This window comes from Sceloporus occidentalis, unplaced genomic scaffold (assembly GCF_023333645.1).
Source record: "Sceloporus occidentalis isolate IW3139 unplaced genomic scaffold, rSceOcc1.0.p SCAF_1, whole genome shotgun sequence".
Lineage (NCBI taxonomy): Eukaryota > Metazoa > Chordata > Lepidosauria > Squamata > Phrynosomatidae > Sceloporus > Sceloporus occidentalis.
This window is the reverse complement of record NW_028316981.1, coordinates 157,849,240-157,861,329: the sequence shown is the minus strand read 5'-3', so window position 1 is coordinate 157,861,329 and position 12,090 is coordinate 157,849,240. Positions and strand designations below refer to the sequence as shown.

General features: G+C 39.4%; 1 protein-coding gene across 5 annotated transcripts in view; it reads right to left on the bottom strand.

The window, feature by feature from the left end:
- The window catches only part of LOC149322489 (sodium channel protein type 8 subunit alpha-like), a 121,294-nt gene that overhangs the window by 16,960 nt on the left and 92,244 nt on the right, over positions 1-12,090 (bottom strand). For 4 of the 5 annotated variants that reach the window (XM_089478564.1, XM_089478529.1, XM_089478538.1 and 1 more), the window contains 2 exons: positions 5,829-5,951; positions 533-817 (listed from right to left, as the gene is read on the bottom strand). In XM_089478564.1, the coding sequence (XP_089334690.1) occupies positions 533-817; positions 5,829-5,951 (408 nt within the window). The remainder of the gene's footprint in view (positions 1-532; positions 818-5,828; positions 5,952-12,090) is intronic. The other variant, XM_089478547.1, reaches the window with a different exon arrangement.

Genomic DNA, 12,090 nt, shown 5'->3' with positions numbered 1-12,090 from the left:
CTCCTTCCTGGTCCCTGCGGGGGCCAGGAACAAGGCGAAGCCCCGGCGATGGCTGGCAGTCTCCTCGCCTCCTTCCTGGTCCCTGCGGGGGCCAGGAACAAGGCGAAGCCCCGATCCTGGCCTCCGATCGCGGCGAGGCCCGGGGCCCAGGCGGGGAGGGAAAGCCTGCTTGGCCTCCGCTCCCCGCCGCGATCGCGAGGGAAAATGTAGGACAAAATTTTCAAATGTAGGATGCATTTTCCCGGTTTGGAGGTCCGGCAGTATGGCAACCCTAAGCCTGATGCCTCTTTACCCTCCCTGAAACTTAACCCGCCTAAAGGTTAAAATGAGTCTTTGGTAGTATGCCTCTTATTATTACTCTGCAGGCAAATAAAAGCACCATCTGGGTGATGAGGCTGCACACGACAGAGGTGATGCTTTGGCCTTTGCTCAGAAAAATAAAAAGCCATTTTAGGTTTCCAACATTTTTGCCCCAGTGAAATATATATGCAGTGTCTACCAGGAGAAGTTATTTACAAAAGCCAGAACTTACAACTTGCAGAAGGGCCAAGTACCCTGCACCAACATTGTCAAAGTTAATCTTTACATTCTTCCATCGGATCTCTGTACTGTTGGGATCCATCAGTTTGAAACAGTCTGACTCGTTGTTCACCACTTCTATCTCGAAGCGATATTCAGCCGTCTCATTAAAGCAGTAATGATACTTTCCAGCAAAAAGATTAACCCCCATTATGCTGAAAATCAGCCAGAAGATAAGGCAGACCAACAACACATTCATAATGGATGGTATAGCGCCCACCAAGGCATTCACAACCACCTGCATTGCAAGGGGGAGGAAGGAGAGAGTTTTAGTACAGAAAAGACAGTGATTTAGAAACAAAACATAAACATGCCTAGTTTTAGTGGGGGGAATTGAAAGCAAGGCTAGTCACAAGCACCAATGTTATCCAAATAATATATTCTCTCCATCTTCTACCATTTTTGAAAAGCCGTTTGGCAGATATTTTTGTCATACTGTAATTGCTTGATGAAGGATGAATGAAATTAGGAAAAGGTTGAGACCTCCATCTTTACAACAGCAGGACTCATATCTGATTCCAATAGCTAGGTCAGAGAAAGGAATCTCTGAGGAGTCAGATACATGTAGATAATTTCAGATAGCAACCATTCCCCACTTTAAAACCAGACTTATGGAATATATGGGCCTTGGCTCTCCTACTCCCATGAAGATAAATGAGGACTCTAGAGCCATTACTTTCAAATGGGAGTAGGAATGGGTAGCGAAGTTGTTCTAAGATTTAGCAGTGTTTTAGTGTAAAAATATCCAAGATTTTACATATTATTTGATAAGCAAGTCCATCCATGTCCAAAGAGCTGAGCATGCATGTTTGCAAGCTCAAAACAAAAAGCCATATTCCCTCCTCTGTACCACAGCAAATGTGATTGATAAATGTTTTATAGGGCTACTCTTCTTTCTTTTTCCTGTACAGATGGTATTTTCACAAGTCCATGCCCTTTAATAGATCTAAGCTAGTTGTTATTTAAATATCTCATTAGAATTGTCCACATTAGAAATAAATGACTGCTCACCTTATATCAAATCAAACCTTCAGTCCATCTAGCTCAATATTAGCTGCTCCAATGGGGGTCAGTTCTACATGGCTCTTTTCATGTAAGCAACCCTAAACTAAGGGGTAAAACAGACGGGCATGAAAAAGTGGCTTGAAGCTGCCTTTTCCGAAGCTGCATTGGATGCGCATGTCATGACCACATGGCGTGGCTTCAAGCTGTGCCGCTGGGTACTTTTTTTACCCCACCATTACTGTGCACCTTTGTAGGAGTGAACCATCAGTAACCCATCCCATTGGATGGCAATCCTGTGAATCTGCACACATTCACATGTACAACGCTTCACTGCATCTGAGCAGAGGTGTGCCCATGTAGATGCGAGCTAGGTACAATCATGCTCCTCTTCACCTTTCCTTCACCCCATGCCCCCTCTTTTTCTATTTTGTGTCTGTTGTATTCATCTCCATGACGGGTATCACTGTAACTTTTTTCGGCATTGCCACCCTCACCGCTTTTACATGCGCTCCTGCAACGGGGCATTTATATGCACAATTAGGGTTAGGGTTTGGAAAGAGTGCCCCTTTAGAGCTGCCCTGGCGTCGGTGCATTTATACGTACATACAAGGGTGCACACTTTCCGGGAAGAAGTGGAAAAACCCAGCACCTTTTTAGTCCTGCTTTTCTCCCCATAGGGCGGCTTGAGAGCGGTTTGCAGCCGGCTTCAAGATGTGCATCATCTAAATGCCCTGCCTTGACTAAATGCCCCGCCTAGAAGCTGGCTGGAAACCTGCTTATTTTGACCATCTGTTTCGCCCCTAAATTAGGATTAATGCGGCAGGAGTCATGTACAGTACATTTTGATTACTTCTTTGACAGCAGATGGCACTGTTCCTGTATGTAATTCTGCTACAAGTTTTAGTGTGCAAACCTTTCTCTGCAGAAAAATATGCAGGGTGCGAGGCAAGTGCATTAAAAAAAAATCATTGTATTCTATGTTTATATGAGTAGGAGAAAAAAACCCCATACAATCCCTTAAACCTTTGGCTGAAATCTCAAATCCTAGTAATAAGCTCAAAATTGGTCTCTTATGTCCAGAAATCATCTGAAAATATGACAACTAGGAAAAATGTAAACCAGTACAATCACTGGACAAGTAATTTAAAGTAATTTTAAAAAGTTTCCATGTTAGTTTGCTCTGTATTTGTCATAAGAACAGGATCAACACTCTCCTTTTATTCTTTCACTTTAATAGCTTTATCTAAACAAATTTCAACATTGTCACCAACTATTATGAGAAAGGGAACATGGCTTTTGGTGTGACAACTGTGTATTAGAAATCGTCAAGAAGTGCATGCAAGTTTCATAGCATTACTGTCACTCCCCACTCCCCTGGAAAATATAAAAATCTATGTACATTCTTTAAAATTCAAGCTACTGAGGCATAGAGAAAAGCAAAGAACATTTTATTTCTTTTATTTTGTTCCATATTGCCTTTGATGGGAAATAAATTTGAATTGGGAGTAATAAGAAGGATAGGAAAATGTTACAAAGTTAAATCCATGTCCTGCTTTGTTTTGTTAAAGTAAAAAACAAAAACAAAACCTATCTAACTTTTCGCAAACAAAAATAACTTAATGGTTCCTTCAATGTGTCTAACAGACAATAGATAATTATGTTTGATCAGATCTAAGCTTGAGAGGGATAAGCTTTGGCCTTCCAGAAATAGTTGGACTACATTGACCATTATATCAACCATGAGTGCTGGTACTGATGGGAGCTGGAGTCCAACAACATATGGAAGACCACCTTGATTTAATTTATTAAAATTCTCCACCAATACAGTAGGTGAATGATGTCAGGAAACTGGAGGCATTCCAGCCAAGCTAGTTGAAACTGATAAGATTTTATTACCCTTCACATAACTTATTTTGGATTCTGATCTAGAAACAATTCTTTCTTCATACATTTCTGCTTTGATCCAGGAAAGAAGAGCCATGTAAGGAAGCAGAGTTTTGTATATGGCTTCCTTTGCTGGGCTGGCAACCTTTTGTGTAGATCAAAGGAGACAGAAGCCTATGTTCATATCCACAAACACATTCTACCGAGTTCAAGAGGTTTCACTGCCTAGTGTGTAAGTGGTATCCTAAACAAACTTATTACTAGCAGTAAGTCCCATTGAAAACACTGGAACTTGCTTCAGAGCAAACATGGACATATTTACATTCTTACACCAACTACATCTTCACATCTAGACTGGCAAGTGACTCAGAGTCTAAACATAATTGGGCATAAGTCTTGTCGAGAGGAATGGTACTCATTATAATCCATACCTTTCTTAGATTTGCCACACACCAATCTCAGACATATGTATTACATATCTGAATGCTTCTGTAAGTAAAAACACACACCGTACCATCCTCATATTACTTCTCTACCATGGGGGAAAATTATGTTAGAACTTGGAAAAGCTCTTTAAAAAAAAACAAAAAACTCTCCAGGGCTTATAGCCCCAATGTAGTCCAATAAGGTGACTTACCTAACCCTGGCTAGAACCACTTTCATGTGCTTGTTTTACAAGGACTAGGAGAGTCAAATGTGAGATGCAAACTGAAATTTTCTCAAACTTTTTTTTTTTAATTCAAAATTGTCATCCTTACCTTAAGTCTGAAATTGCAGAGACCTATGCAACTGTTTCACCATATGTTTTATCTGGATGCACATCCCTAAATTCCATTTATGGACTTCAGTGGCACTTGCTTCCATTCAAGACACATGTAATACATACTTTTAAGATTACATATTAACTACTGAGTGTGATTTATTTTTAAAAAGGGGAATTTCTGTGTTTTTACCATATAACCTCTGTTAATCGTTAATAATTCCTTATTCTTCTGTATAAAGTTCATTATAAAGTGGCCTATCTACTCTGTAATTGTAGTCCTATTAAACACTTATTTTGGAGAAACTCTCCAATCAGTGAATCTTACTTCTGAGTAAATGTGTAGGATAGTGCAGTAAACTGCATCTTTTAAACCCCATATTGGATCTGATTCTTCAGATCCAGATCTTAAACAAGGCACATTTCCAGTTCTTTGAAATGAGGTTATTGTTGTTTTTCACACCTTCTCCAATTTGCTCCTCTCAGCTTCCTCCAAGTTTTAGATATCTGCTACAGCATACTAACTCTGAAGTTCTATGTATGTTTATGCAGAACTAAGTCCATGATGTTCAATGAGACTTTTCCTTTTATAAGTATCTTTAGGATTACAGCTGTAAAAGCATTGTGTTGTTTCTTTTACACACAGACCAGTATGACCTTTTTGGGGGGAGTTTAGCATGCTTTCATTTTATGCAGCAAACTTTTTTTTTCTAAAGAAATAAAATAAAAATTTAATGGACAATTCCTACTAATACATGAACATTTCAAAGGTTAGGCGGCAGTGCTATAATCTATTTATTGGTTTCAGGAAAGTCCAGGTTCTATGCTTTGCTTGTGACTTACTGCTAATATATCACAGTAACAGGACAGGGGGACCATAAAGCACGGTAAAGGGGGAAGGGAGAATAGGGAGGAAAGCTGAGCTATTTGGTCAAGGCTGCCAGTCACTACTGGACTGGGCAGAGAACAACGAGGTGCAAATGAGAGGAATTAAACCAGAGCTCTGTTCTTTTGGGACACCTACATTCTTCCCACAGCCCAGCCCTTACCAGTAATCCTGAATAACTCCCACCAGATAGAAAGAGCTACTCTTTTCTTTTTCAAAAATGATTTTTGACTTCTTTTGATTCAGCACAGATCATAAGCTTTGGGGGAAGGAGGAAGCAAAAAATGAGGTGGTTCGAATTCTGCTTCTTTGCACCTGGTGATTCTCCCTATCCAAAACTTACAGCCAGAAATGCCCCCTCGGATGCTAGAGGTATCAGAAGCCAGGCCAAATAAGAACAGCCAAGTGCCAACATAGAATCTACAAATGACATGTGGACTGGGCCAATAATGAGGCAGCTTAATACATCTCCCTTTTTTCTTTTTCTACAATTTTTTTTTTAAAAAGGGAGAACTGTGCAGCAGGGTGAGGGTGAACCAGAAACAGAGGGAGGTGATCAAGTCAGCAGCTGCATCATGATTCTGTTTGATATTATGTCTTTCTACTATTTTGATCAGTTCTAGCATGCTTTGCCTTTTTTGTTTTGTTTTGTTTAACCCACCCAACCATAACCCACAGGCATGCAGAAGGATCAGCTCGCTAATGGCATCTTACCCTCATCCCCTCAAATCGGGACAACGCTCTTAAAGGCCTCAAGGCTCTGAGTGTCCTAAGGGATTTAATGGCACCTAGTTCCGAGTAGCCCAGGGCATTAGCTATAAGGCTGACTAAAGAGACCTACATAGAAAATAGAAAAAAAGAAAGAAAAAGAAAAAAAAAGAAGAGGTTCCAGACTGTTAGAATAAATCCCCTAGCACTGACGGTATTTCCATCCCACGAACTGGACTGCCGGCCCCAGTCCACCCCCACGTCTAGTGATATCGAAGACATGACCACCAGCTGCCTACTGCACTTCACTGAAACGACCTGGAAGGAAATAACGCAGTTGAGAGAGGCATAAGAATAAAACAAAAGGGGAAAAATAAGTGAGATAGAGGCAGAGACACACAGACGGAAACAGGGTCTGTTGGAAGGTTAGGAGCCCAAACGGATGACAAGAACCTTACCCTCGCCCTCTTAACAGTCTGCGGGATCCCAGCAGCTCCCATTAAATTAAGCCAGACAAATTTTTAAAGGTACCTATGAGAAAGAATACAGATAAATACACACACTGCACAATCTGCCTTTGTTTTGTCAGTCAGGTGAGTGTGGAAATGGCAAGAAGGGCCTGTCTTTTCTACTGGTCTGACATCAAATAGGGCAGTGTAAGAGAAGTAAGCATCACATGTTCCTTTCTCCTCAACAACAGAACTCTGAAGAATGTGCTACTCTCACATGGGTCAAATCATTTAGCTCCTGATGGAGAGACTGGATTTCAGTTTAAGGAGGTGATTATTGTCTTTCTGGCGGAATAGTTTCATTTTATTAACTATTACTGAGAGTAACACTAGAGCTGGACAGGATGAGAGCAGAGGTTGGAAACAAACACTTTTGAACTGCAGCTTCCTTTGTTATGCTGGTTGGAGGATTTTGGGAATTTTAGTCCAAAAAATTATCTTTCTCAACCTCTGTACAAGCAACATTTTACCTCAAGTGTAAATACCAGCTGGGATTGAGAGTTGCATCACACATTAAGAAATGACTAGATACATGTAAGTATAATGTAGTTTTGCTGTAGCCTCTAACATACAAGCAGAACACTTTCCCCAACACCTCCCCTCCAAACCATATGAATGCTGCAAGGCAGTCTATGGATTAACATTTGTATAGCAAGGTTACTTTCACAGGGTTGTCACTGTCAAGAGAGTCTACATATTCTGCTTCCAATGCTGTTGATACATATGAGAGGAAAACAGGTCCTCCATCTGCGCCATATGATTACTATCTATGGATGTTGCTGGTGTGGGACCTGATCATCCAGATTACATCTTCGGGGTCATATGAAACAGTACTATGTATAGATTAGAATTAATCTCAACTTTTCATGTTTCTCTCTCGCATGTTTTAGGAAGAAGGTTCAGACGGGGGGGGGGGGGGGGCACTAATTTTATAAACTATTGGGTGAAATGTTAAACATTAATTAATTAATTGATTAATTGAAAACCAAACCAAGGAGAATAGCAGCTATGGTTCCACTTGCTTTGGCATCTGGGATATTAAAAATGAGGGAACTAGACTTCAGGGTCATGACTGGGCACATGTATGTATATTTGGAAGTAGTGTTTTAGAGCTGAGAAAACAGAAATATAGCGCTTCTTTGATAGTTAAGGAAAAGAAGCTTGAGTTACGTAATATGTTGGAGAAGGATTGGTTAAAGTATTGGAAATAAATGAGGGGGCAAGAAGGAGCTAAAGTTGTACTTTAGACTGTTGTAATGGGCTTTATGAATCTAATGACTGGGAAAACAGATACAAATCAAATCAAATAAATAGAACCCAGTGGAGTTTAAACCTAAAAAGATGTGAAGTTAAGTCAGGTGATATCATGAACAGGTAAGTCAAATATATTAAGTGATACAGAAAAAATGGTCTTTGTAAAATTGTTCTATGAACTAAAAACTAACAGTGTTGTTTAAATGTTGGACCTTTTATAATTGCTTTTCAAAAATAAATTTGTTCTATCACTGTTAAAATGATTTAAAGTTAGTATGTTAATATGCCTTCACATTTAAAAATCTTCCTTTAAAATTATAATACATGTATGTAGGAGTAAGCGGTATTAAATACAAAAGGACTTACTTCTGAGAAGACATGTACAGGGTTGCACTGTTAAGCTCCAGTGCTTTCGACAAGAGAATAAAGTATATGCTTAAATGTCTTCAATTGAATTTTTAAAAATGTAAGAATACTTTAAATGTAATGTGCATACAAAGACATGAAAATATATCTTTAAATATGTCCCAGATGAATGTTAACAGAACTTCTCTAGTTATAGCATATCTAGGTATTAACTGTCTCTCTCTCTCTCTCTGCAATTAGCATTTTTCTCTGTTGAGAAATGAGATATTAGTCCCAGAGAGAAGCATTTATTCTCAGCTTTTTCTGGAAGTGTCTCCCTTACTTTGTGTCCCACCTGGTGCAGTTTAGCCTCTTCTGCATCACATGTTCAAAGATCTTTAGTTTAAGTCTCATACTCATATCTGTGGAAATAAACCCTCTTCTGACACCCTGGCAGAATACAATGTTGGCCGAACTAACTAGGTGAGATGAGCCCTCTGGTGTTATTAGGTCTTATTTTTCAGATGGCCAGTTGAAGAATACAACTATAGCGAAATGTATGGTGTGTAGTGGAACTAGTATCAGAAGAATTACAGTGTATAGAAATGAACCAACACAGCATGCTACACAACCTTGTTAGTGTACAGAGCCATGTACAAAGCTTTGTACAGCCCTGTCTAATATTCTTAGCTAGTATGATAAGCCTCTCAAATATATTAGTCACAGCTAGGCGTGCACAACTCCAGATACAAGCAAGCTTGCACCTGTCTAATTATGCCATCTCTGATAAAGATGAATCTTACTATCCTGAGAAAAACACACATCTTTTTGAAGAGAACTTGAGACTTCTTTTTCTGCATTTCTCAGAACAACCTCTAGAACTAGGGAAAAGGTATTGGCAGCAGCATGTTTACCTCTTTGGGAGAGATGAATTTTGAATACTGTCCTGAACTTTAGAAGTCCCACGCAACAACACCCTGGTGTACTTTGGCAACCAATGGGAGCATAGTTATAAGGATAAAGGTATCTCTGTTTTGTGGATTTTGGATATTATGGCTTGTTATAAGATTGTTATCCATTGACTATGTGTAAGCTATTTTTTGTATTTATCATTTGTATTTAGCACTGATTTTTCAATGGTATGTAATCAATAAACTGTCTGTAGTTTGTTGCTTCTTGGCAATACTCGAATCTGGTTTGATTGGGGACTAAGTAGATTAGATTGCCACAGTTGTTAAATGGGGGGAAGCATATTCTGAAAATCACTCTTCATTCACTGCTGAATACAGTGCCAAAGTAACCTCAATTTTATGTATGGTTATTAAAAAGTAGTTCTAAGGGGCCCTGATAAACTCGCTTTTACTGCTACAACAATTACAATTAGCAGGATATTCATTGTTTGTATATGTGGGTAGCGAATGTAATAAAGGCTTCAAAGGAGAGCTTTTAAGAATTTGGACTTTAAAGGTTGGGCTTTATTTTTTTTGAGACAAAACACAAAATGTCATTTTTGAGATCTTCTCCCCAACACAAAAACAAACATTCAACATTGATTACTTAAATAAAAGACTTGGGGTGAGTAGAAGACAAATAGCATTAAAGCAAACAAAATTTTCCTTTCAGATCTTCAACCTTACCATTAAATGAACAACAATGAAATCAACCATTTACAGTAGCTATTTTTTTAGAATATTATTTCATTATTTAAAGAAATAATTAGACTAAAAATATTTAATTACTATTACATTAATAGCAAGCCTTTCTGAAAAAAATGGTGATTATTTTTCTAAAAAAATATCAACCAATATATTTCTAAAAAAATACCAACAAAATTTATTATTGCTTTAAAAAAAGGGGAAAGGGAGGGGGAGCACACAAATAAAAGTAGTAAAGAATGACATGGTAAAAACATTTTTCCACAGTTTAGAAATACTACCTACACATTGTTTCCTTCTTGATAACTAAGCTTCAGACAATATAGTTATTTGGGATATGTTTTAAAGATCCTATAAGTTTAGAATAAAAATCTTTATTATAAGGACTGGTTTTACTAAGTTCTATTTGGTTAGGAATATCTTCAAATACTTTCAAAATATTTCAAGGTATTGCTTTTGCGTATTTCATGACATTTCTTTCTACTGCATGTCATTAATGTGCAAAAATAAGTCTGCTGCACAAGCATCACTTCACTTTCAGGTCTTCTCTCCTACAAAGGGAAGTAAGGGTAGGCACTTTTTCACAAGAAAATCCTCCTGTTGGACCAATGCTTCTAATTTTACTAGAAATAAACTCACAATCAGAGAACCTTGCCATTATAAGAACTGGATAGCCAGAGAGCAAAACTACACGTTGGTGCTTATTTGCATTTACTTGTGCATGTTCTTGAATAGTGATACAGGAGTGAGGGCATTGTCTTTATCTCTCTGCATTGTGGCACTCATGACCCCCCCCCCCCCCCGCTATTTCATCCTGGGAGAGAAGCAGCTAATGGCACTCAATCAGTTTTCATCCTAAGGAAAAAAAGGAGAAGGATTTTCTTGTTGGGACTGTAGTGTCTGCGGAAGGGGAAGTTGAAAACTTTCCTCCCATCCATAGTGTATGTGTATGGCCTGCGTGGCTGCTGCTGAAATCAAGCATGAAATAAACAAAGAAATAGGAATAGGTACTTAACCTTTTCTTTGGTACTGAATTTCCCTATATGTTGGCTATGATCAAGGAAATAACCCTTTCACTCTTCAGAGCACCAAGCATGGTTTCCACAAGTATGCTCCCCAACTTAAGTCTTTCCCACTGTGAGCTGACTCTTGAAACAGGTGATATTTCACATCCACCCCATCAATTATAAAAGTAATGAATTATAACATTTACAGTGCCAAAAGAGATACTTTATCCCTTGCTAATTTATAAGTTTTACCTTCATTAGTTAGGGCAGGAATGAACTGGATGAGGAAAAATAGACTCAAATTGAATCCTGATAAGATGGAGGTACTCCATAGGGACCCCTAATCTGGGCATGGAGATATGCCAACTGGTTCTGGACAGGGTCACACCTCCCCTAAAGGACTGTGTTTGCAGCTTGGGGGTGCTCCTCAATGAGTCACTTCAATTGATGGCCCAGATAGATGTGATGGCCAGGAGCGCCTGCTATTGGCTTCGGTTGATTTATTCCAGCAACCCTTCCCAGACTGACCTCCCATTAAAGGATAGCCCTGTCTGTCCCAAATTGTCTTACTCTTATCTGCTTGTCTTTTAAACTGCTTTTAATTATTTTAACTATGTTAATTGGCATTATTATGTTGATGGTGGAGGGTTGCGGGTTTGTGTAATGTTGCTGTTAATTGTAATACGTATTCTTATGTTCTATTGTAATCCACCTCGATCCATAGGGAGAGGCAGGATATAAAATAATAATGGCCCGTTAGAGATGGGCCTTTGCTCCGCCCCCAGTACGTACTAGGGGTTGGCTGAGGACGCAGCGCCCAATCAGGCCTCACCCCTAGTACGTACTGGGGGCGTAAAAATGGCAGCGCCCTATACACATGGGGGCCGCCATTTTGACGTGACGGACGCTTAGCGTCCGCACGTTGCAGCACGGTTGTGATGCCGCAAGTACGCCATTGGTGCCTTGCGGTGTCACAACTGCGCCGCAAGAAGAACCCGCTTTTTGCAGGTTCTTTTTGCTGCCTGGGGGAGCCGCGCAGTTTGTCTGCTGCGGCTCCCTCGCACAGCAAATACAGGCACCGGCAGAGCGCCCTTTTTGGGCGCTCTGTAAAGCACCAATAATAATAATAATAATAATAATAATAATAATAATAATACCTTCAGCAGCGGGGAAAGGAATAAATGACCTAATTACTACAAACCAGTTATTTGCAACCAGCTGCTCCAAGCTCTTACAATATCTAGGGCAGGTAGAAATGTAGGAACGAACTACCATGCTGATAATTCCAAAGTGTGGAGCTGTGGCAGTTAAAGAGGATTATTTCTGCAGTGCGGATGCAGCCTTAGAGAACAATCCACAATACACGGATATACCCAAGCTACCAACGTCAGGGAGGGCCTATCCAAATGTATCATTTACAATAGCATGAAGTGTTGTAAAACCTTTGAGACTAACTGAAAGAAAGAAAGAAAACGCTGTACTGATTCTACAGACTAAC